We start from the raw sequence: 25,590 nt of genomic DNA, 5'->3' as shown, positions 1-25,590 counted from the left end.
ACTGGTGGGTCAAGATTAGGACAGGGACATCACTCACAATTATCATCATGGGCAAAACAGACTCCAATTGTGGAAAAATTAGTTTAATTTCTTACCAATCAAATCAGAGTATGATAATGAGAAATAAAATCTTAAAACCACCTCCCTGCCTTCATCCCAGGCTTAACTTCACTCCTGGTTTTCTTACCTCCTCCTTGCCAGCAGCTCAGGGGGCTGGGGAATGGGGGCTGTGGTCAGTTCATCATGTTGTTTGGGCTGCTCCTTCCTCCTCAGGGGGAGGGCTACTCACACTCTTCCCCTGCTCCAGCATGGGGTCCCTCCTATGGGAAACAGTCCTCCACAAACTTCTTCAACATAAAACCTTTCCATAGACTGCAGTTCTTCACAAACTGCTCCAGCCTGGGTCCCTCCCACAGGGCGCAATCCTTCAGGAACAGATTGCTTCAGCACAGGTCTCCTGTGGGGCCACAAGCCCCACCAGCAAACCTGCTCTGGCCTGGGCTCCTCTCCCCATGGGTCCACAGGTCCTGCCAGGAGCCTGCTCCAGTGTGGGCTCCCCATGGACTCACAGCCTCCTTTGGGTGTATTCATCTGCTCCAGTGTGGGGGTCCTCTGCAGGCTTCAGGTGGATATCTGCTCCACCATTAACCTCCATGAGCTGCAGGTGGATGTCTGCTCCATTAGCCTCTACAGGCTGCAGGGGGACAGCCTGCCTCACCATGGTCTTCAACATGGGCTGCAGGGGAATCTCTGCTCCGACTCCTGGAACATCTCCTCCCTGCCTTCTGCCCTGACCCTGATGTCTGCAGAGTTGTTGCTCACATAGTCTCACTCCTCTCTCCAGCTGCAGTTGTAGTTGTGCTGCAACTTTTTTCCCTCTTAGCTACGTTCTTCCAGAGGCACTGCCGCCATTGCTGATGGGCTCAGCCTTGGCCAGTGGCAAGTCCATCTTGGTGCCAGCTGGCATTGGCTCTGTTAGACATGGGGGAAGGTTCCAGCAGCTACCATAAAAAAGCAGTGGTTTTGATGAGTAGTATGTGAACCAGGGATCTTTGTATATATCAGATGCTATAAATTTTACTCACCTATGAAATATTGGAGAGGGGAGAATAAGGGGCGTGGTGTTTACTTTTCTCCTAACAGTATTTCTTAAACAGACCTGTATGACTCTGCTCCAGGCACAGTGGATCAATCACCATCTGCCATCAAAACTGATGAATTGTTACTTGCTCATCTCTAGACAGTGAAATAAAGTGTTGATCATGTTTCACTGAGAAATCCACCTTTTCTACTTTTTTTTTTTTTTTTTTTTCAAATTGGCTATAGGTCTGTAAGCATCCTCTGTGATTATTGTCAGATGAGCCACAGACAATATCTGAAGTAACACACTGCATGTTCTAGGACAAGACAAGGAAACACAGACTATTACAACAATATGCCTAAATTCGAAACTCACTTGACACGAGTCGGTCTCAATCACGTCAGTGAGGGATAAGGGAAGCTCTGCAGAAAGAGGAAAATGAGTTACATTACCACGCTTTGGCAAAATAATAAATCTCAAAATTTTATGATCTGAAACACTTTATCATCAGGTTTTAGGGACTAGTATTTTTCCTGTAGTAAACTACTAATTGTATACCGTGACTATACAATATTCTTTTTAAATAAGCTTGTTTATTATTTTCGATACTTACAAGTTTCTTACAACCGTTGTTTCAGAAAGGAAACAACACAGTAACATCTGGGAGCTTTTTCCATTTTGTTCCCTTTAAAATTACAGTTGCTTTAGACAAAAATGTATGTATGTTTTTCTGATTTCTAATTTTTCAATGATAAAATAATATCCCATGTAAATTGCAGAAGCTGAAAAATTAATTTTTGTGTTTGTATATCAGGCAAATAAATAAATCTTACAGTTACTAATTATTTTTCAACTTTGCACATGAGAATGTGATTAGACTGACTACAACTGACACTGATTATCTGAGACAGGATGTTATTAAATCCCTTTGGGGAACTTTTGAAAGACCCACCACATTTACAGCAGAGAGCTTTTCTCTGCATTAGCTCATTTATGAGCAATTACATGGGACGTACTATGGAAAAGACGTCAGGAAAAAAACTGAGCAAACAGCTAAAGTGGAATTCAGACCCTTCCCCTCTGTCAAAACATCTCACAGCCTCACAGCCTGAAAATGTTTTGTCAAGATTATCTACAGCAAAGCTATTTGCTACATATAGTAAAAGGTATGAGACAGGTTAGATTAAGACTACACAGCAGAGGGCTAGTAATGGATCTCAAGACAGCAGAGATTTCTCCCAGCTCAAATGGCTTCTTTGCTCCAAGAGCCCCCACTTCATTAAATTTGTGGCCTTGAAAAACCCAATATTTTCATTTCATCTCAGAATTTTCACATTTTGTAATTTCATTAAAAAACTGCTATGAAGGGTTTATCAGTGAAGTGTGGGCAAATATGCAAAAAATATATACTGGTTTGAAAAATCTCCACTGGTTCTGGAAGAATCTGTGGCTGAATTCACTGATTTTTTTTTTTTAATTTTTTTTTTCAAAGTTAAGATGTCAAAGATCTGATTTTTTGGAGCAGTTTACAATTTTGTACCTAAAAATATGCAGATAAAAAATGGAGAGCAGGTACGGACCATTTTCAAACCTGTATTCCTACAATGGACTATTATCCTGACACCCATAGCTGAGAACAAAAACACATAGTGAAGTACTGCAGATCTGGTATGTATGAAATAACTACACACCTACTGATTATGAGATTTGCAGTCTGAGAACATCAGAAAAGCTGTGAGAGATACATAATCCAAAGTAATATTGACAGTTCACTGAAGAACCAACAACACTGAGGTATTACAGATTGCAGAGATTTATTCTCACCTCTGCTTTGATTTTAAAACTAATATTGCTGTAAATACATGTGATGACAACACTTAAACCTCACACCATTTCATTTCTTCTGTTGTCCCTGGGTGTCTTCACATACTTAATCCAAGTCCAGGATGGAAGAAGTTAAAAGACACTTAAGTGTTCCTTCCTTTTTCAACGAACAACTCAGTGGTACAACTGGAGTAACGTGCTGGGATTCACTTAGTGCTTTTCCTCAGAGTGCCTTAAAGAGCATCATCTTGCTGCCAGTGGTTCTTAACATGAAACTGATCCCAGGGTGGACTTACAGCAGTGGAAAGAGACTCAGCAGAGTTCTCCTTTCCCATAAACACTGAGATTCTCTGCTGCTCTCTGTAGCACAGTTATTGCTCCTGAAATGTTTCCTCTATGTAAAGATTTGTCCACAGTCCAGAAGGTCCCTACTTTGAAGTACCCACTGGTAACTGGTGATGAATACTGGAAGGTAGGATTTTCTGCATTGTAGTGATCACCGACCACAGGGAAAGCTTATGCAAAAAATCTGATAAATATGAATATGCTTCAGCCAGGAAAAATGGATCTTTTATTGCATTTATCCTTCAAGGCATATTATGTGGCATTTCTGATACTGCAAAGGAACACAGAGACACTGTATTCTGTGTGGCCAAATACTGTAGTCCTTACTCAGTTTTTACTCAGGAAAAAACTTGGCTTGAGTGAGAATATGCTTGACTAAGGACTGAACAGTGTGTTTTGAATCTTACCAGCATTGCTTGATGCTCATGTTGGGCAACAGATCTCATTGCTGATTTGCCTGCCTTGTTGGCCTTCTCCTGGGCTCTGGATCTGCTTTTGCTGTGTGTTATTTATAGCTTATATTGCTAGTTCAGATTGCTTCTCTTTGTGCTTTTCATTTCTAGCAAATATTTTGCAGCTATTGTTCTGCTGCTGGTAGATGTGCATGGAACCTGGTATGTGGAACTTGAACCTCAGCCCAGATTTAATTAGCGCTGTTAAACATGTTCTCACTATGGTGCTCAGAAGGAATTTTGCTGACCCTCTTTCAATGAAGCATAAATTTGTTTAATATGATGTTTTTACAATGCAAACATATAAGAGCTTGATTCAAAAATGTCAAGACCAAATGCTTCTCCAGTAAAGCAGATGGAGTGGCACCCATTTACAGCCCTCATAAGGTCAATTATAATTGCTTATTCTGACCTAAAATAGTCATAAAAGAAAATCACTAGATTTGTGTGCTGTAACATCACCTTGTCTTGTAGTTTTAATACTGCTTTAAAATAAGATATCCTGAATACTAATTACTACCAAATTATGCCATAGTCTACTTATATGCAGCAAAACTAGCTAGGTTATCACTCGTATGTCTTATGAGCCATACCTAGCCATGGTTTATCCTCTATTCATGCTACAGGGTACGAAATTCCTGGGTGCCAACCTGCCTATGGCAACCTAGAATTCTCCAGGGCAGGCTCGCAAAATCTTCACCTACTCTCTGGGACAGGTAACTAATAAGTGATGTTTTGTGAAGTTATGCTTTCTTTCTAACTTTCTGATGTCCATAAAAATGTTTCATTTCTTCATGTCAGTCTGTAGTCTCTCATCATTCAGTTGCGCTATGTTTTCTGAACTAGGGGAATAACAGCAGATCTGTTTATTATAGTACTCTAGATGCTTGCCACAGCCAAGCCTGTAATAATTGTTATTAACATGTATAAAACTGAAAGATGTGAAAGAAGCTGCAAAATCCACTGCTGCCTACTACCACTTAATATTTTTTTCTGATGGATTAGTTCTTATAAGACAGACAAAATGCATTTCATTGTTGATGGCACAGTTATCTGGGTAGTACACCCACCTTTCTTAATTGCTGGTATGTATATATTCTCTCTCCTTTATCAGGTTTACACTAATCTTCGGTCTCCTGAAGCAACGATTTTTTCAATGCTATAGGTACAGCATTGAAAGGATGTTGAAAGGATGGAGGAGTTACGACTGATTCTAGTTTACATTCCTATGCAGCACACAGTATAAGTTTTTTTCCATATTTTGCTTAGATTCTCTTCTGCTTTTCTCCTGAATATACTCTTTGTTCTTTGTTGCTCGACTTTATTTCAAGTGGCAGGTATGTAGAAGAAATGTCATTCACTGATCCTATAGCTTTCAATGACATGAAAGATTGAAATATATTTCAGTGTAAGTAATTAGATAAAAAAGACAGGCTAAGCTTTAGATTGCCTTATGGAATCACAGAATCATAGACTCATTTAGGTAGGAAAAGACCTTTGAGATCATCAAGTCCAACCATTAAACCAGGGCTGCCAAGTCCATCACTAAACCATCTTGAAGTCTATTGATTTTCTTTGAACAATGTGTGTGAATTTTCATCTTAAGAGTGCTGCTAGTATAGGAAAGATGTAAGTGAGATTCTTTTGGTGTTTTTAGGCACAGTCTACACTCTGTGTAGTGAAAAAAACAACAGTCTTGGAAAAGTGGTTTGAATTTCTATTTTTCAGTTCCCTGGGACTCTGCACATGCACTCTTGCCTGTGTTTAGATGAGCTTGATGCAAAAATAGCTGTGGTCTGCGGCTTGTCCTTGTTAAAACCTGGAGATGACCAGTGATGTGAAATATAATCAGGGCATATAAAGCTTTTTCTCAGAATGTTTGACCCTGATTCCAATTTGATTGAATATTTCAAAGTCTTTGAAAATCAGAACAAATTCATACAGCCACAGTATAATCACTGAGATTGATCTTATGTGGTGTTTTTAAATAGATGCCTGTGAGGAAGTTCAGAGTCTTAGGATGACATTTAGTAACCTTTCTGTAGGGGTCCCTAAAAAAAAATATATCTTTTTTCCTACCATCACTGTCCACTTGCAGTTTTTGCTTTCAAAAGAAAATAAGCTTACTCTTTTAGAGGACAATACGACAATTTATCTCCAAGGCAGTTTATCTCCAAGTATACCAAAGCTTAAAATGTACAAATCTGGGAATTTAGCTCAGGTATTTAGCCATTTTATAAAAAATAATAAACAGACATTGAAAAATAATGTTCATTTCCCTCCCTGTTTTTCAAAAATCTCACAAGGATTTAAATTTTTAGAGAGATTTTAGTATTTCCTGAAAGCTTGCTTATTTCTTTCCTGTTGATTAACTCAAATCTTAATCACACGATTTCAACTTATCTAGACTTTACAAATTTATCTGGAAACTTGCTTTTCAATTATATTGAAAAATATCAGCTTACTGAAAGAATGAGAAAACAAAACCATTTGTTTGTGAAAATGAAACATAGTGAGTATGACAACTGTCAGCACTTACAAAATGAGGATAGATTCTATTTTACCCAGCCTGACGCATGCACTTTAACCTTCAAAAAACTAATGAGAAAGCAACCAAAATTTCAGCAAGAGAGTCATAAGCCCAAGTCTCAATTCACCCAGAATGCTAAAGTAATTCAGTTATAAAGAAAAAAAAAAAAAAAAAAAAAAAAAAAGGGTCTGTGTTTATGCAATCCACATCTCAGGGTGCAAGAGGCATTTTTGGGAAAGTTTGTAGTAACAAAGCTGCTTCCTCACTCTGCGTGGTTCCTTGGGGTGCTGTGTCTGCAGGGCAGGTGGAAGCAGAGGGTTCCTGTGCGGTCTCTGAAGCAGCACGTTGTGTATTGATTTTCACATGACCAGTGCAAGCATTTTTTCCAGAGGAATACCTGGTGCCTGATTTGGCCCCTCCACAGTTACATAGAGCTCCTTCATTTACTGGCTCACTCCAAAAACTACGGAAGAGTTAATGCCAAGGTGCTGGACTGCTAACAGGAGTTTGGAGGAATGCAGTCCTTTTCCCTCTCTTTCCCTATAAACCCACAAAAAAGGCAACAAAACAGTCGTACACTGACAAGCCAGTTCAGCTGAGGGAGTGGGATAAAATAGACTAGGCTGAACTAATAAATCATGACATTAGTTTGGGAGGAAGGTTGTATGAAATGACTGCACAACATGCTGAGCAGTGGGGAACCTGCTAGAGGTGAACTCATTTATACTCTTGCAGAGTAGAAGATGTCTCAGTTAACAAGTCCTAAAATAGTGTGCTGCAGTGTATAAAACAAGGTAGGGTTCTAAATAATTAGCCAAAGACAACGAATTCCTTTCTCTTTCTTTCCTTTTCTTCTTTTGCTGTAATATCAAGTTGATCAGAGAGCCGAGGATCATTTGTTATTGTAGGAAAACTAAAAATACCTTGAAATATTCAGGCAAAAGAAGTTCATTCAGATAACAGGTGATAGCTCTTACTGTTCTTGTTTAACGTCCTATACGTGAGTCTGTGTGTAGCAATAGTTCCCTCAGAATCTGAATTGTCTGTGCAAGGCTGTGAATTTGGGTGTGTCTAGGGTAAGGAGTATTATTTAATCAATTTATATAAATCAGCGTCTTTATTTATTCATTGTTTGCTTGCGCTAATAAACCAGCGATCTGTTCTACTGCTAGAAAACCTTCCAAAAAGTCCCTAGAGCTCACCTCCATGGCATGTCACTTTAGTAACATCATACAGCTGTGTGTGATGGGGGAACTAAATGATGAACAGAGACTACAGTAGAACTGACTGCACCTACATGGAAAGCATCTGAGGGGTCAGTGCTGTGTCTCGCTCAATCATTATCTCCTACACTCTTGAGTAAAAATATCTGGAAAGCATTGGCATTTTTTTAAAGGCAAGCACCTATGGGTTCAAGTTATACATAAAACGTGAGCTACTGTTTTGTAGAACTTCTGTCACAAAAGAGGATCAGAATGCAACTGTCATCAGATACAATTAAAAAGAAAATTCAGTATTTTACCCAAATGAGATCATATACACTCCTTATTAAGGAAAAGAGCAGTGGCATATGCAGTTCCTTCTCCCCTCAGTCCCAGTCCAGTATAATTCTGTCTGATTGGTCTTGGAGCCAGAAGGGTATGTTTAATATTTTCATCTGCTTAGCATAACCTTTCTGACAGAAGTGCTAAGCCAGCCCACCACAATGAGTCCCTTGAGCCAGAAAAAGATGAATTTCAAATCAGAGGAAAAAGAAGAGGATGTGGAAATGAAGGAAATAGCTAAGGTGAGAACAGACATGATAACCTCTGTCCGTCAGCCTATGCCTGGATGCTTTATACCAAATGAAACGGGAACAAAATTCTGACCCTACTACTAAAGCACATTTCTAAAGTACTCCCCTACCGCACCTCCAGCCTCAGTCCTTTAATAGAAAGAGTGAGATAAATTTCAGCGTGCTTCTGGGCAGTGGGTCTCACCCATTCTCATTGCATGTCCTATTACAAATAAATGGCACAAGTCAGCAGGAACCACATTCCTGTTCCAGCACAGCTTGATCAAGATGAATCAGGAAGGTAGATAAAAGCTAAAGTGAGAAAGGTTTAATAAAGCAATTAAAATATAACTTTATAAGCTTGTGAGCTGATGGGGCAGGCTGCTTTCAGTAATTTCCAGAGGGAGCACTTAGCTGTGACTACAAACCAAAGCAATCTAGAAGCTGGCCACTCGAAGCTGTAAGGAGAGATGCTGCAACTGAAGGCAGCTTGCTCAGTGGCCTGGAGAGCTCTCTTTGGCTTCCAAATCATAAATTGAAGTCTATGTCTAATTTTGCTACCTCACTTTCTCAATATCCCACTCCTTTTTTTCCCTGTATTTCTCATTATTGCTTAGTAGTTTGTATTCCCTAGTGAGATGCTGTGCATCTAGGACTCTGCCAGACATTAAAAAGCAGGCAATGTCTGTTCAACAGCTTCACTTTCTGTGCAAGGCAGCCCCCCAGTAGGCTTTGTTACAGCAAGAAGCAGTTGTTGCAGTCAGCCTTTTCTGCTGCTTTTCTTATCCTTTCATACCTTGCAACTTTACATCATAACTCACCATTTCTTCTAGCCAAATGCTTTATGCAAACATATCGGCCTCTGGAAAGCCAGAAAATAGTGTCTCTTACAGGAATGCACCTTATTCCAGAGTCCTGTCAAGAGCAGAGTCTGGGCAGCAAGCAGTGAAAGGATCCCTTCATCTATGGTCAAGGCCGTTATGTCTCTGCTCTTGTACAAATGTTGCCTGAAGTTTGCCATGCCAGAATTCGACTCCCTTCTCTCCCAGCCTCACCAGCTGACTCATTTCAGGTGTCAGCCAGAGCACTAGGCAACATTTGGACAATGCAGACAATTTGGAGTAGGGCATGAACATGAGCAGAGTCCTACATTATCATGAGAAAATCAACATATTCTTCCTACCTCAACAGAATGAGTCAGAAAACATATATTCCTCTTTGAATTGCATGCTTTTCTTCTCTTGCAACTTTATCTTCCACCTGTTCACCCCTTCATTTTCCAGCAACATGGAGAAACAAATTGAACAGGGACAGTCTTTATTTAGACTTCTGTGGGATCACTCACTGGACCTAACAGTTTGCATTTAAGCCACTGACTTTAAGAGTCTTCCTGCCAGAGCTGAAATCAGTTGGTCTTCACAGCCTTTAGGAAGAGCCTACACAAAGGCACTAGGAGGCAGTTTGGAAGAAGGCAGAGATCGTAAGAGCTTCTGCTGCTTCCACTCTTTCACTCTGCTTCAGTCACCTTTGAATTTGGGCACAAGGCTTCTGCTTGTTCGCAGTGCACTGCATTCATTTCTCACACACAGCCAGCCTGACCACGCTCGGGTATTTAACCTCAAAAATGTCTCGTAAGCAAAAGCGGTCATCTTGCTAGTAGGCAACAGAAAAGTATTTTGAAAACTCCAGATCCAAATCAAGTGAGCAGAGGTATTAAACCAGTCCTCAGAGAGATGGCACAGCTTTTCGCTCTCCGTGCCGCCCTGTACCGAGCACGGCGCTGGGCTGGCTAGCACAGCTGCCTGTGGTAGATGGTACACATCCCATTTTGTAAGTCCATGTTCGCTGCTCTGCACCCTTGATTTCTTAGTGCTCTGGCTCCCTAGATGCAGGTCTGGATTCCCACTGTTCGTGTTCATTTGCCCTTTGCAGTTTTCAGCACACGGGGGAATCACAATTTCCTGCTGAAGAAACTTCATTTTAAATAATCAAAACACCTTCAGTGTCTATTTCTGAAAGCTGTAATTTTATTCATGGTATTTCTATTCAATCCATTCAGAGCCTGAGGTTATGGATAGTACCTTTAAATAAAGGACAATTTGTATGTCTTTATTACAAGCATATTTAAAAACCTTGCCACGTTCCACTGACAATAATGGCATTCACTCAAGACAACTCAGTGCTGACAGCTAGTCCTCTAAGGGTTTTTTGCATGTCAACATGTAACTGAATTTTCATATCTTAATTGCCTCATATTACAGTTAATATTGAACATTCTTGGATAGATATGTCTGTGGGCTTCAGATACTTGTTATAGAAGTCACCACTTCTGCAATGAAAGACTGCTGGATCAATATCACCAAAACATAATTCAGTTTTATTTTTAGGAGAGATCTCTCTTTTCCACCTCTTATAAATAAGCCCAGCACAGTTTAGACACACTTACTGTATAATACCTGTTGTCTGGTCTGAATTTTTAACTGTGCAAATTATGCAAGACCCAGATACTCACATCTTAAGCGAGGAAAAGCTGCCTTCCGAAATCCAGCGATACTTCTGTTTTAAGGTAGTTGTATCAGCTTTCCAGGTGCTGTAAATAGGCTCTCAAGTTAAGGATCTGTCCTATAGCACTTTGGACTTCAACTGCTAAACATCTCTTCCCACCACCACCCCGCTTCCCTTCCAAATGACTTTCTCTAATGTTTCTGATAAAGCATCCCCTCTTCTCTGGTTTAAATTCTGCCAGAATGTCTGGAACCTAAGAAAAGGATGGTATTACTTATTTTATGTGCCCGTCAGTCATCTGGAAACTATCTAAGCTCCAGATTTGGATCACCCACACATTTGTTCTGAAACATATGTACAGGCCTTCCCTTTCACAATCCAAACTCAGCTTCAGGTTGTTTATTTTGAAAATGAGTACTGGAAAGAAAATTCAAGCAGTTTAATACTTGCAAGTAAACTTCCCCCCCCCCCCCCCCCCCAAAAAAAAAAGCTATCTATCTATATAAGTATATGTATATATATATATCTCTATAGGAAGGAAAGATCTGCATGAAATTTGACAGGCAAACTGTTCATACTCCAAAGTTTCAAATACTTAACAAACTTCTTTGAAAGTAATGGAGAAATTTGGTGGATGTGCTGTAGTTAAAAAAAAAAAAGCAAACAGGCAGACCCTGTGAAAATTTGGAAAAAAAAAACCCAAAAACCCAAAAAACCCCAAAACAAACAAAGAAAAAAAAAAAAAAAAAACCAAAAAAAGTGAGCTGGACAAAGTGAGTGTGAGCCTGAAATTACAGGAAAATACCTATTGAAGAACTTGGATCCATATATGCCGAGGCATTTGTTTGGGTACAAATGAAGCTGCTGAATAAAGAGCACAAGAGCATTGGGATTTGTGGACTGGGCTCTGAGTCTAAACTGCAGCAACATAATATATTTCCCCAATAAAACTAATTTCAAGTCCATAGTGGATTCTTAGAATCTGGATCTAGAGTTTGTAATTTGGTCCCATCCCCCTCCTAATCAGACAGAGCAAGCACAAGGTTAGCCACAAAGGCTGCAGACAAGGAAGTTAATTTTGGCATTACCCTTTTGAAATGGTTACCCTGAGCATGTAACACATAATCAAAACTTGATTAACATAGAAATCCAATTACTGCTTCATTAAAGCTGTTTCATTAATCTAGAAAACATTTGTAAAATGCTTGGACTTCATTTCCCAACAACTACAAATCTAACAAACATTGTTGAGGGGTCAGATTCAATGCCACAACTGTCATCTCAAAGCTATCCCTCCTAAGCCAAGGTCTGGGTGCCTTTCTTGCAGCACATCCACACTGGGCAACATGCAGACCTGGCGTGCCCCATGCCTGAGCCGTGCTCCATGACCAGCAGCAGAGATGTACTAGAATAAAAGGTCCTGGGTAATTAGACACCCCCCCAGCCACATACCAGCAGGAGCTGCTGAAACCAGAACTCCCTGGTACCCCTAAGGTCAGGTTGGGAGTGCAGTCCACCTCCATTGAGCAGCAATGCAGTGGCACCGAGGACCTGTTGGGATCTCTGCTAGCTGCAAACATCCCCAGAGCTCTCTGTCCCCAGCTTGCTGCTCCCTGGGGTGTGAGCTGTATGTCAGTAAGAGGTACCCCAGGGCTTTGCCTCCTGCCTGGCTGACCTCCCTTGTCGCTGTGTTGATAGGCTCCATTCAGAGATGGGAAGCAAAACCAGGGATGTGGCTGTTTGTTCTCCTGGAGCCAAACAGTCTGTCTCTTTGCAGAGGTGCACAGCAGCTTCACACTGTTGGGAAACCACTTCCAGAAATTCAAGTGCACAAACCTGGCCCCAGGCTCCCTGGCTGCCCACCAGGTTACTGCTCCTGGCTGTCATCAGTTGTCTGAGTGGGCATGACATGTCTGGGCTCACAGGTGGTCTCTTGGCCATTCCCAGAGACCCTCTCCTGCTTTAGACTCCTTCACAGCAAGCACCTGTACAGGGCTGACTGGTTTTAAACTCTTCCCTATATAAAAACCCACAGGGTAGAAGAAAAGATGTTTTCTGAAATCCAGTTCCAGCATATATTTTTAAAATTCTTCCAGAATATAAAGATTTCCTTCAGTGCTCACAAATTCCTGATCCTATGAAGGCTTTTTTAGAATGTGATATATTGACAACATGAAACAGATCTGATAAATGCTTTAAAAGCATTTAGCGGTTCTTTTTTTTTTTTTTTTTTTTTGGGGGGCCTCCATGCAATCTAAGCACACCAGCAAGGGAATACCATTACCTCATGTCATACACACGGTACTGAGTCAGGAAGGAGGGGGGTTATCTGAAGAGATGCAGTTGTCTACATCTGAGCTACTTGACTAGATTCCCTCTGTAATTAACAGAAATGGATACTTGCAGATTTGCATTACCTAATCTAAAAGTAGGCTTCTAAAATAGGTCAGATTAATTTCATCTTAATAGTACCTGCTCATCATCACTGACCCAGCACAGGAACCAGAGCTGCCCAGCAGTATTGCCCTAGCTCGCTTGGCCAGTATAACACAAGGCACATTTGCAAAGCCAAGTACAAGGCTCAGAGCCCCAAACCCCAGTCCATTTAACTCCAATCTACACATTCCTTCTCCCAAGGCAGGATGTTTACCCACAAAACACAATTAATTTGACTTACATTTCACAGCTACATTAAAACTTGTTTTACTGCATAGAAACAAGAACCTTTGATATGATTTTTGAGTATTTTTGACATGAGCATCTATATTGCCCTTGTTTTGCGTTCCTTTCACTGCTAATTTCCCTCCCAAACACCATTAATCATATTTTGTTTTACTCACTCCTAGAGCTGTGTGAATGAACATAATCAGTCCATTCAGGGAGAATTTCAATAGTTCAAAAAATGAGTTTGCTCTGTTTTTTAAAAAAAATGCAGACTCATCTACAAAGCAAAGCCCTGGGGTGGCAAGCAGATGTAAAAGTGCTGCTGAAGCAGTTTGACCAGTGAGCTGGAGATGTGGGGTTTCCAGGACACTCCACCAATGGAGCAGCCCAACAGACATCAGTTCTCAGGGAGTAACAGCTCAGCTTTGCCTGAAATGCTGTGGTGAAAATATGTTCATCTGGTGCTTCTCCAGCCAGCACTACAGATGACTCGTGACCAAGGGCTGCAGGCTGAGATTGTCACATGTTGCCCCTGTCCATGGTGTTCACCAACCTGCGCACCCTTCCCTGGGGCTGAAGCTGTGCAGAGTGGCACCAATGTTCAGCTTAACATACAAGCTGGCAGGAACATCTAGGGAAAAAAATACCTGTTTTGATTACTCACTACCCTTTGGGGACAGAGGTCTATTGCAGAGGGCGAGGTGACACCACAAATGCAAACACCTCTTTGCTTCAATCCTTGTGCAAGCTGGGATGGCAAACTTTTAACACCAGGAAAGAAACACAAGGAGTATTGGGTGGAACTTGAACTTGCCTGCACGGCCTTCTCATCTTTCTCCTGTAAAATAGACCTCTCTGCATTAAATGTGGAGCCTGAGCAGTGCTAACTCTGCCCTGATAATATCTCCCCTGAACAGCCTCTGAATTATTTCTGGGGATCAACTCCAGCAACAGGATTCAACAGAGGCTTGGCATCTCTCTGTAGAAGCACTGCCGGAGGGAAAAAGGCTTCAAAGTCTCCAGCAAGGAGCAATTCCAAACCTGGCAATTACTGCAGCTTAAATTTTTGTGGGCACAAATTTCTATGCCAATATATGTTTTCATATCTATTTTATACTTTTTTTATTATAAACAGAGCTAATTGATGAAAATAATACTTTGCAAAGTCTGGAGACCTGTTTTTAATAACCTTTAAAGTAGCTTCCCTTGAGACGCTTTCTTTCACCAGTCTAAATATTTAATATTTAGTATTGTACTTACTGTCCCTGTTTTTAGAGAAATACTTTAATGAAGCAAAATGGGTAGTGACTTGCAAACCACTGGTTGTCACAGGAGCAGGATTTTAGAGATCATTAGAAGAAATAGAAAACCACTTATGGAAAAGGTCCTACTCTACAGGATTTTTGAAGTCATCCTGTAATTCCACACTCCTCCCAGCTGTCAGAGTTTCAGGAAGTCCATGGAATATAGGATTTGTGTTTTCTAAGACATAGCAGTACCAGTTTTCCAGAGAATATTTTTTTATTTGCAAATAAATATTATCCTTTCTCCTAGCTGTACTTTTTCCATGTAATTATTTTCTCAGTTTTAGATATGTAGTTATAGGTATAGATATAAAATAAAGAATCATAAGGACCCATTAGCCGTGGAAGATAAGCTATGAATTATGATATTCTGATTTACCAGCATTAAAAAACAATTGTGCAGTAAACTTTTCTAATTAACAGGTATGTGACAGGCAGAAATAATATGCAGCTAGTTTATGGAGTTGGTTGTTTTGGAGAAGGGGGGAAAAATGGCTAACTTTCTGACTCCATATTTTTACTTTTGGGGGTTTTTTTTCCCTCTTTTCAGCACTGTCTAAATTACCACTACCAAATTTTCAGGGCTACCCAACAAAATTAAGCACTCCTTATGAAAAACCCAGACTTCACAAGCAAAACCCACAACACAGCATAAAGTGGCTGTGTTTTCCACCATTCAGCATATTCTCATCAGAAAACAATTTCTTTGTTTCTAAAATTTTTATCTTTCTGTGTAATAACTTGTATTTTAATAATGATTAATTGCTATTTACTTACTACTACATCTTCAGGAATCCTATCCGTCACATGAAAAGGGGGAGAAGGGAAAATTTCTCCACCCTGGGTGTTTGATCTATCAGTGCCCCAGGAAAACCAAGACCTTTGTGCCCAACCAGTGTCCCATTACAGGGACCCCTCACTCAACAGTCCCTCTGGGCTGGAGGGCGATTTGACTGACTGGCTCAGGGAAAACATGCCAACAGCATCAGGGGGACCCCTCAGCAGGTCTTCCCACTTTATTTGAATATGTTACCCACTGCCAGCAACTGCTAGCACCCACGAAGGACTAACACTAATAGTTTCGAAATAATGCTCTTCATTAATGTAAACTTGTGACAGAATAAGGTTCAAAGATTGCTGGTGATAAATAACACCAACTGTAAGCAAGCTTTAAACAATATATCTAACAGCAGGTAGCATAAGTCGCAGAAAAAGGTTCTTACCCAATAGGCATCCCTACAGGGGAGAAGACAGGTTCAGTCTGTCAACTGATCCCAGAAGTTACGATAGCATCTTCCCTAACTTCTCCCCTCATTTGTCCACTTGTTGTACTTCACAGTACATTGCATATTCATTCATCACACACAGGATTGGTTAGAAATTTCTCACTTCTACCTTGATTGGAAGTCCCTTCATTCCACTTAGAGAGTGGGTCAGCTTGACCTAACTTAGCGAACACTAAATCAGAGTTGAGTAATCCAGGAGTTTAGACAACAATTCTGCCCCTTTGGACTTATTTCAGTCCAGGACTAGTTCATCTCCTTCACATTTATGTGGAGCTTGAGTGACTCTAGTCATACGTATTGCTGTTACTGACTGGCATCGTATGCCCAGTAAGGGGCAGTAGCACCTTGGAGGCAGGTAACTTTGAGATGGAGGTGTGCGTTGGTATTACAATGTTATTACAATTATTTCATCTGCGGAAAGTCATTTCGCTACAACAGTTGCCTCAGCCACGGACATCTTGCGGATTCTTCATGCAACAACTGCTATGAGGCTTATCAGCTGTGTGGTGCCATCAAGTTCCCATTCCTGCAGGGAGCAAGAATGAGAAGACCTCAGTGTCTCCACTCCGCTCCACCCTCCATTACTCCTATCAGCAGGTGCTGAGCTGGCAGGGTGTGTTGCTTAGGGAGCTGTGGTGATGTAGATTCCATGCGTGCCAACCATCCTTAAAGCGACAGCTGTATTTTACCCTAAAAAAAAGCTTTCTGTAATACTACGCTTCCATTAGGTCCCACTTCTCTCTAATTCCCCCCAAAGTAATTTTCCCACACCATCATAAACCAGGTGTTACTGTTCCTGTCTAAAAATAGTAAGTCCTCTTAAAAACAGCCAGCTGGTTTTGTGCGTTTCAGATGAGTTAAAGCACACACTAAGCAGGAGTTGTACTAAGTTTGGGAAGGTTTCAGGATGCCATCATATCTTTCCAGTTTAGCTGGGAGTGAGTGGAGTTTTTTCAGAATTATGGTTTGCTGAATGAGAATAACTTTGAAGTTGCCTAACTTATGCCTTAAACACTGGGTTTTTTCCTTATTCTGTACAACATTACAGGTATGCTTTACTACCCAAAGCATTATGTGGAAGAGTACACGTATGTGGACTGTTTCTCTAAAGCTTATTACTATAGGTTTGGTTTTAAATTAATAAATTATCCCATTCTGAAAGCAAAGAATTCAAGAATACAAACATTTCAAAGTGAACTTCAAGGTTGAAAAAAAAGGTTAAGCTTGAAGTTTATACTTCAAAATTTTTCTGAAACTTTGAAGCCCTAGCACAAGGTTCAGGCTGCCAAAACTTGGCAAACCATCCAGACTTGAATTCCAAAGCACATTTTGGCATCTCAGACGAGCACTGCCTTCTACCTGAGGATTGAGATTTACCCAGAACTCTAATTTTGAACCCCAAATTTCCCCACATAGACAGGTCTGGGCACACAGGTATATTCAGAAGCAATTTTGCTGAAGGAGTCAGGTGTTTTACTCCTACCTAATCTTCACACAACTGAGACCCAAAGCAAGAACATACCTACATGAGGAAGCAGCGGACTAAGTTATTGGAGGCTGTTAGCTTTTTTCCCTATTTTGTTAAGCAGTCTCCAGCTATTGCTGACTTAAAACATCCCCAGCATTCCTGCTATATTTGTATCCCTACAGCCCTTCTTCCTCCTGGAGGTCAAACTGCCTGTGGCCAAACCTCCCCTGATCTGGTTTAATTTGCATTAACTGCACTTGCCCAGCATAGAGCAGCAGCCTGGCCATTTTTATCTAAAACCATAGCTGGAGGACCTACTGTCTACTTTTTGTACAAATCCCAGTGGTTGGATTTTTAGAGCAGCAGCAGACTTGAGATGAAATCTCTTTTCACTTTAAACACTTCTGACACTGTAACTCCCACTTCACAGAAGAAAATCCAAGTTGCCAGGCTACAGGAAGGAAAACTGACCACTCTTCTTTCCCAAGATGAGCAAATGAGTAGTGAGAACAACAGGACAGAAGCAGAGCAAGTGAAAGGTGTTATGATGTGGTAACATCATAAAGGAGGACATGCAGAAATGAGCAGCATGGGTTCAGAGTCTCATTTCCCTAGCTAATCAGGGGCTTTTATTCATCAAGTGAAATACAAAAACTAAATGATTGCATTAACTGGAGCTGCATTAAATGTCTGAATTAGAATGTGTTATTTTAAGAGAATATAACTACAAGTGGTAATCTAAGTATAACCGTAACCACGCAATATGTGTAATTGAAATAGAGCACTGTGTTGGCAAAACATTAGGCTGTTTCTGAGCTCTAAGCTGCATGGATCAAGTAAGCAGCAATTGTAAAGCTCTTGCATTAACTTACCAAAGCTCCTGTCGCAGCCTGTAGAGAAGGCAATCACACTGAAGACAGCTCAGAGAAGTCTTTCTTGAAGAATGGCATGTTGTTCCCAACTCTCTTTTTAATTAGAGGCCCAAATCATTATTCTCCTGAAGCTGATGGCAGTGCTTACTTGACATCAAAGGGAATCAAGTTTTGCCATTCTTTTATGAAGAATTATTTTTATTGTATGATTAAAAACAAACAAGGCAATTCACAGTGCATCACGTGGTAGCACTTTTGTCTCAAGGTGATGGCAGATTCCAGCTCTGTAGTGCCTCAGAGGTCCCATGTGAAGCTCCAGGATCAGCTCAGTAATGAGGCTGCAGTCTCCAAACCAAGTTACTGTCACCTCCAGAGAAACCAGCTCTGACTGGAACCCCATCCTGCTGTGCAACTGGCAAACATACTAGAAGACTGAGGAGCTTAACAACTAAATAGGCAAGGATAAAAGATCTCTATAGTGCAGATAAGAACTGAGGCAAGTGCAGACTGGTTCCCCTGAAGCCTCACTGTCAATCTCCAGTAAAGCAAGGAGAGGATGGATCACCAGGTTCGCTGCTTCAGATCCAGAGGGATGATTTGGGTGCAGATGACATTTTGACCTTCATGATAAAAATTTTGTGCAGATGTCCTTGCTTTGTGCTATCTTATGTCATCTCTAAAAATAAAGAGAAGAGTATTAATAAAGTGAAAAACCTCCTCTCCAAATTCTGTGCCTAGTGCTTTGGTTTGTCAGAGCATAACTGAAGCTAGCTTACAAGCCGGGTGTAAAGTTCTTCGTTTGTGAAAGAACTGTGAAAACTTTAGGATGACACCTGAGTCTGGGAAGCCTTTGCTTCCAAATAAGTGGGAAAATGGGGAAAGAGCCATAACTTTACAATTACTATAATATTATTTGATTACCATTCTCCAGAAAAAACGTTGAACAATGTCTCTAGCAGCATTATGGCCCGGTATTGGGGTGAAAATTGAATCAAATCAAACAAAATTTTCTTTCTCCCCAAAATACATTACAACTTTAATTATTGGCAAGGAAATATTTTTGCACAGTTTATGTAGAGTTGCTGCTCTATAGATATCTGCTGCTTCAGTCATAGTATGTTAAGATAACTCTAAAGGAAAGGTCCCGTGTGAAACCAAACTCTAGACTGTATTTTGTATTTTAATGAGGATTCTTTCACAAAATATTCCATTATGGCTAATGAGAGATTAGCAAAGAAACTGCTAGAAAGGACAGATGGGAAGACAGTCAACTGTCTAAATCAGAAGATTTCCGAAGTGCAGTAAACAAATTATTAAGCACACTTCTCTGGCTTAATGCCAACCTATACTCTAGGGAATTGGTCAAAGAGTGGATCATGAAAAGCTTTTTGGGAGCAGCTAAATTCTACAGCTGTCATCTTTGTTTTTCTAGTACTTTGCAAGAACAGAAGGGGGAATTACGAAAGCGTCTATCATATACTACCCATAAGCTGGAAATGCTTGAAACGGAGTTTGATTCTACACGTCAGTATCTTGAAATAGAATTGAGACGTGCTCAGGAGGAACTTGAAAAAGTAACTGAAAAACTGAGAAGGTTAGTAACTAACTTTTTGAAATAAATAGTTATTAGGAATTTACAAGTGGCTGTGCTAAAGACATATGTAAGTAAAAATACAAGCATATAGTCTCAAAACCTACATCATTTGTTATTTATTGATTACGCACTGTGTTTTCCCATTGAATATATGTATTTCACTTATCTGAATATATATTACATACCACATGAAATCATTCATGTGATATGTAAGATATCTCTGTATTGAAAGTAAATATGCAAATAGAAATATACCTATATAGGTGCATATATGACATTGCTTATGTGTAAACACATTTGGGTTAGTGCCACATTGTGTAAACATACAAAGGTTATAAACAGACCGCATATATATACTTATACTGTATATATACAGATAAATATTTTTTAATGAGTTTGGCTGCATATTTCCTGTTGTTACTCACCGTTGCACTGATACAAGAGAATAGAATTTGGCTCTCCATCATTCAGAGCTGAGATTATGTTAAATCCAAATAATAGAACATTTCACATCATGCTATGGCAAATCATTTGCTTTTTAGTCCCAAGTAGAACAGAATGATACTGAAAACCTATTATTGAAAAATGTTGAAGCTGTGGTACCGTACTATTGCAAATCAGTGGCCCAGTTAATGATAATGACAAATTATAATAAGCATGCACTCATGACATTCCTGGTACTGATTAAAATGGTCTGTAATCTAGCTTTAAATTTATCAGTGATTCTTAATATCCATTTTTTCATTTGTTTGCAAAACTTCTGAACCTACAATTATCCATTCGTGTGGGAATGCATTTGCATTTCTTGTGAGACTTTCCTAAACTGATGGAGATAATTGAACTGTTTGATTTAGTTCATTGAATGAGTCAAAACGAAATTCAGAATGGATCATTCCAGGGCTATACCCAAAGAAATATTTTTCATTCCTTGCAGAAGGCAAAACAAAAACCAAAACAAAGCCAGAAACCACCAACATATTGAGTCAACAAAACCTTTTCATGCAATTTTTAAACAGAATTTGGCTGTAAGACCTCAAATTAGGAAACATCCTAGTGTGATCTTATAACTTAAACGCTTCCCTAACTGGGGAGGCTTCTTAAAGCAAGGCTAAAATAAGCGGGTGTCGTGAGGATCTTAAAATCTACGTACATCTATCAAGAGCAGTCTAGAGGTTCTCTGTATTGTTTTCTTGCCAACAATATTTTTCCTAACACTTAGAGCAGAGCTATGGAAAGTAACTTCACCCTTGATGTAGTTTTGTTCCAATACACTACAGGACAGGGAATGTTGGTACTCTTCTCTTGAAGTGTTTTTTTTAAGACACAGCTGCCATAAATCAGCAGAGGGGCTGACCGTCCCTCTTCTGTTAAAATGAAGAGGCTTCCTAGTCAGTAGCAAGTCTTTTATCAACTTCATTAGGAACTGATGAGTTAAGCACCCTTCAAAATCCAGGCCAGGCAGTCTTTCTTTGCTCATGGCAAAGTCTAGCGCTCATACCCAAACATCAGATTTGTAGAACTGACTTTCCAATATTCTAATGGAATATCGTACCATATTATGAAGAAAACTGATATTAAATTAAATAATATTATGTTTTGGGCAGGTGATTACTCCCCTGAAGGCATATCATATTGGAAGCCCAAAATATTTTATGAGGTGAGCTTTAAAAGCATTTCTATTGAGAATAGCAAGGCATACCACAAGCTGAATAACTAGCTTTCTCATCGTGGAGAAGGATAATGCCTGAAACAAAACTGTAATCCAAAAGCGTGTCAGCAACATGTCACAGAGGAAAATCAGTGTGAGAAACACAAGGAACTAGAATTAGTTTCAATAACGTGTCTCTTGCTTTATTCACTGCACAGGAAGAGAAATTCAACCCCCTCTAGTAAATAAGCCCTGTGTAACAAGATCCCACTTGCATGCTAGCAAACATTTCTGTTATTAAACTACCATTACTGTGGAGTGCAGAATTCTTCCAAGAGGCTGAATGGACATCCTTTTCTATTCCTTTCTGAAAGCCTTTATTGTCTTAATTTACCCAGAATTACCTGTGTTGCTGCTAGGCTTCCCTTCTCTTACCCAAGCAAGGGAGCCACTTATGTGGCTCGAAGGTCAAGTTTTCGACCTCTCTACCAACATTTAGAGGTGGCCTTTTTCTTTTTTTCCTGGTGGGAGCAAAAACAGGGCAGTGCTGAATAGGTTTGAAAACATTAACTGTAAAGCGTAGGTTCAGCTTTGAAAAGGTACTGAAGAGGTTGAGGGTTTCATGTATTTCACAGAGGTCCCCTATCTGACCAGATCAGCATGGATTTTTTAAAATTAAAATCTAAAAAAATTTCAACTACCAATCTTGGAACCAAAGCTGGACTCCAAAGTTCATGTTGGGTTTCCTTCTTGAGACCCTCCCCTGGTTAACAACTTGGCAAGGTCCCCATCCTAGCTTTTACCAGAGAGTAGAGTTATTTCAAGACACAAGATACAAACCCATGCAAGCATGTATTTAGCACTGAGATTAGCCCCCCCCAACATAACTGTCAGCAAAAGCAAGACATTTTTACAGGCTAAAGGGGTGTTCTGAAGAGGAACCCCGTAGCTGTGTTGGCTTTGGAATAAATAGGGGGGAAGTCTTGTTTTTGTGAGGAAGCTGGTGTAACTTTTGATAACAGAGAGGGAAAAGGTGCTTTGAACAAGAAGGTACTGTTTTAAGTCACACATCAAAGCTAAACTGCACTCTGGCTGAAATTCTCTTCTTTAGAGAAAGTCAGCCCAAGCCCATGTTTTACTTAGATATATTTCATGGCCTTAAGAGGGCTTGAGAGTGGAAGCAGAGAAACAGAGGCTTTTGCAGACACTCTTTAGTGGTGATCTGCAGTCTTAAAGAGGAGGGTGTTGTTTGTTGGGTTAGAGCACAAACACCTGATGTTCGATATGATCAGAATATTTTTCATTAGGCCCTAATTTGGTCAAGAATCTAAACATGCATTTAATCCATGCATTATATGCATCTGGAAGCACATGATTATCACCTAATAATATGAACAACACAAAAAGCCTTCAAAGAACAATAGTAAATTATCGGTTCACATGACTTCATTCTTATAGCAGTTTCATAGGGTATTGAAGCTGACTTACTCTTCACTTTATTTACAAAGAAGCCAGATTTACAACCTTAAAATGTATGGGAAGGGAACCTATAGGGTCTCCCTTGAGCTCTCCATGTAGGTCTACACTGCAGAATAGACTGTGGTATGGAGACACCTGAGCTAGAAAAGCCCTGAAGCAATACTTTTTCTCCTTTTCTTTCAGGAATTTATGCAGGTGCTTTTGAACCCATGCAGACTTTTAGGAGGTTGCAGGTGCTAAAAGTTTACATTGGCTTTACACCATATCTACTTGAGCCACTAGCTGCCTGGGTACAAACCACGTTTAACCTATTTTGCTTTACTAGAGAGAAACTGTAGACCATGACAGAGAAGAAACTGGGGTACTTCTGTTCCCAGCCAGTGGGATCTATCTTATTTTTCTAAATCCTTGTTGCCTGCACCATGGCATGCAGCCTTACCAGCAAAACATAACTATGTTTGTGCTGAGAGGCTGTTTGCAGGCAAAGCCAGTTTGAGCCTCCTTGTTTCCAACAGTTTCCCAAGAACATCTCTGCCTTCTGTGCCATAAAAAGCTGGGTACAGGTTAACCTGAGATTTTTCTCTGTTGTGTTGACAGCTAAATAGCTGTGAAAATCCCAGGTATCCCCAGAGATGCACAAAGAAATGTCTATACAGAAGCTTAGGGGCAAATGCTGTGTCTAAGTGGAACATGAACAATGCAGAGATCCATAAACTTCAGTCAGTCCTTCAGGTCACCTGGACATTTACACACTGGCACTGTGAGAACTGGTGAGGAATGACCAAGCCATAGGTTAGCACAAGTCTCATGGATTTGCAGCCCACTGGGGTCATCACCTTAACAAAGTGTCTATCACAGACACTCCTCACAGGGAGGAAAACTGCCTACCAGCTCTGTAAAATGTATACAATGATGAAACCGTCCCCAGGCTGCCATGCACATTTGAAACAGCTTCCCTGAGTCTGGGCTGACCTTCAAGTACTCTGGGGAGTTTCACCCGTGGGGATGTCATTATTTATGTTCAAAGAGCAGATGTCCTCAGCACAGACCTCCCCTCCCAGGTCTGTGCAGCAGATGTTACCTTATTACTGGGAGCCCCAGCTGGAACTCTGCATACCTTGCAAGAGGCACCGTGAGCTTCTGGCTTGCCCCCAAACGGAGAATTTTGATCATTTAACTGGAAGGAAAATATCCACAGCAACAGAGGCAGGGAGAGACCTGAGCCATCACATCACTTGACTTCTGGGAAGGGGCAGGCTGGACCCCTCAATCTGCAGCCATGACATGGTTCAAATTCAGATCCTTGTTCTGGTTTCAACAGTGGCTCCTAACCATACAATAAGCCAAAGAGACTTCTTTAATCTCAGTCCCTTCCTGATCATTATGGAAACTACACCCAGATCCAGGCTTCTCAGAGGAAGCAGCTTTCTGCTGAATGAGTGTGTATTACAGCTGGGTTCCTTCTTACAGTGAACACGCTTGCACGTTACCTAAAATCAACTCGTCACTGAAAACACTTTGACCTATGGACCTAAGATTCTCAGTACAAACATATAGATTTATTCAGACAAACTTTTCACAGCTGAGCTTCTAACATTTCCTTTCCATTTGTTATACCTGCTGAGGTGATATGTACAAACAAGAACAAGGAGTTACCCTCCTTATCTTCTGTGAAGAGAAAGGCACAGCTACTAGCAAAATAGCGATGTCTTTCCCACAGACTGCACAGCTTGTTCATTACAATACCAAGGTCACCATCTAAGCAACCTGAAGATCTACAAACTGAAACTTTCCTTTGGTGTATTGCTCTGGAATAAGCAGGGAAGCCTCATTTTGCAAGTCCATTCAATCCCTCAGTGCTGATAAAAATAAATACCCACCGTTTCCAGGCTAAGCTATCTAAATGTATTCCCTGAAGCAAAGGGGATGTGTTTAGCTCTTGAGAAAAGGCAATTCCTTGAACTTCTGTCAAAAGCAGGAATATTCTTTTCTAAGTCATGTAGTGATACTGGTGTGTTGCTTTAGGTACAGTCATTAGGTTTCTGCTGCTATTCTCCTTATTAAGAGAGCTCCATACATATTTTTCTGTACTGGCTAGGTATAAAGTTCAAGTTTCATCTCTAACATGTAATTCCTGAGCCTGATGTAAAGCTACAGTCTCTTTGTGCAAGTTCCCATGCTGCGATGTGTGTCTGCACACAAGTGCAGAACAGCAAACATATTTTCACTTCCTGGTGGAATTTGCTGCTAAATACAGTAAACAAACAAGACAAAGAAGTTTGCTTAGGAAGTAGGTGGCAATTACCTTTCAAAGGCAACCACTGACTGGCAACAGGAGTGATAAGAAAATAGACTTCAAGTAGTGCAAGGCAAGGTTTTGTACTGATGTGAAAATTACGGGTAAAAAACAACACAAAAAATAATGCACTCAATTACATGATATCATCTTTGTTTTAGGATACAAAATAATTACCTAGCCTTACAAAGAATTAATCAGGATCTGGAGGATAAACTTTACAGAATGGTAAGTTATAAGTGAACTTTTATATATATATATATAAAACGTGTTTTTATGGTCCTTAAGTCATAGGACAAACATTTATGTAGCTGTCACAAAAAAAACCCCTCATGCTCCAAATGCAGTATGCTTAGAAAAGGTATATGACTTTATCAGTATTATAATCTAGAGCTCAAGCTGTCTACAACAGCATAGCTCCATCAGTTTAAACGGAGATTGCATTGGCTGGTGATCTGTCTGAGTAAA

General features: G+C 40.3%; 1 protein-coding gene and 1 long non-coding RNA gene across 3 annotated transcripts in view; one reads left to right on the top strand and one right to left on the bottom strand.

Moving 5' to 3' along the window:
• BEGAIN (brain enriched guanylate kinase associated) overlaps positions 1–25,590 on the top strand; it is a 155,816-nt gene that overhangs the window by 77,434 nt on the left and 52,792 nt on the right. Inside the window, exons 3-5 of one of the 2 annotated variants that reach the window (XM_027777108.2) lie at positions 4,329–4,418; positions 19,538–19,699; positions 25,284–25,350. In XM_027777108.2, coding sequence (XP_027632909.1) covers positions 4,329–4,418; positions 19,538–19,699; positions 25,284–25,350 — 319 coding nt within the window. The remainder of the gene's footprint in view (positions 1–4,328; positions 4,419–19,537; positions 19,700–25,283; positions 25,351–25,590) is intronic. The other variant, XM_027777109.2, reaches the window with a different exon arrangement.
• LOC129782639 (uncharacterized) overlaps positions 1,461–25,590 on the bottom strand; it is a 75,959-nt gene continuing 51,829 nt past the window's right edge. The window contains exons 11-12 of the long non-coding RNA XR_008744690.1: positions 18,106–18,781; positions 1,461–1,503 (exon numbers count right to left, since the gene is read on the bottom strand). This is a non-coding gene — a long non-coding RNA (uncharacterized LOC129782639). The remainder of the gene's footprint in view (positions 1,504–18,105; positions 18,782–25,590) is intronic.

The sequence above is a fragment of the Falco peregrinus genome, chromosome 1, assembly GCF_023634155.1.
Source record: "Falco peregrinus isolate bFalPer1 chromosome 1, bFalPer1.pri, whole genome shotgun sequence".
In the NCBI taxonomy this organism is placed as follows: domain Eukaryota; kingdom Metazoa; phylum Chordata; class Aves; order Falconiformes; family Falconidae; genus Falco; species Falco peregrinus.
The sequence above is the reverse complement of the archived record's forward strand: the minus strand, read 5'-3'. Positions and strand labels throughout refer to the sequence as shown.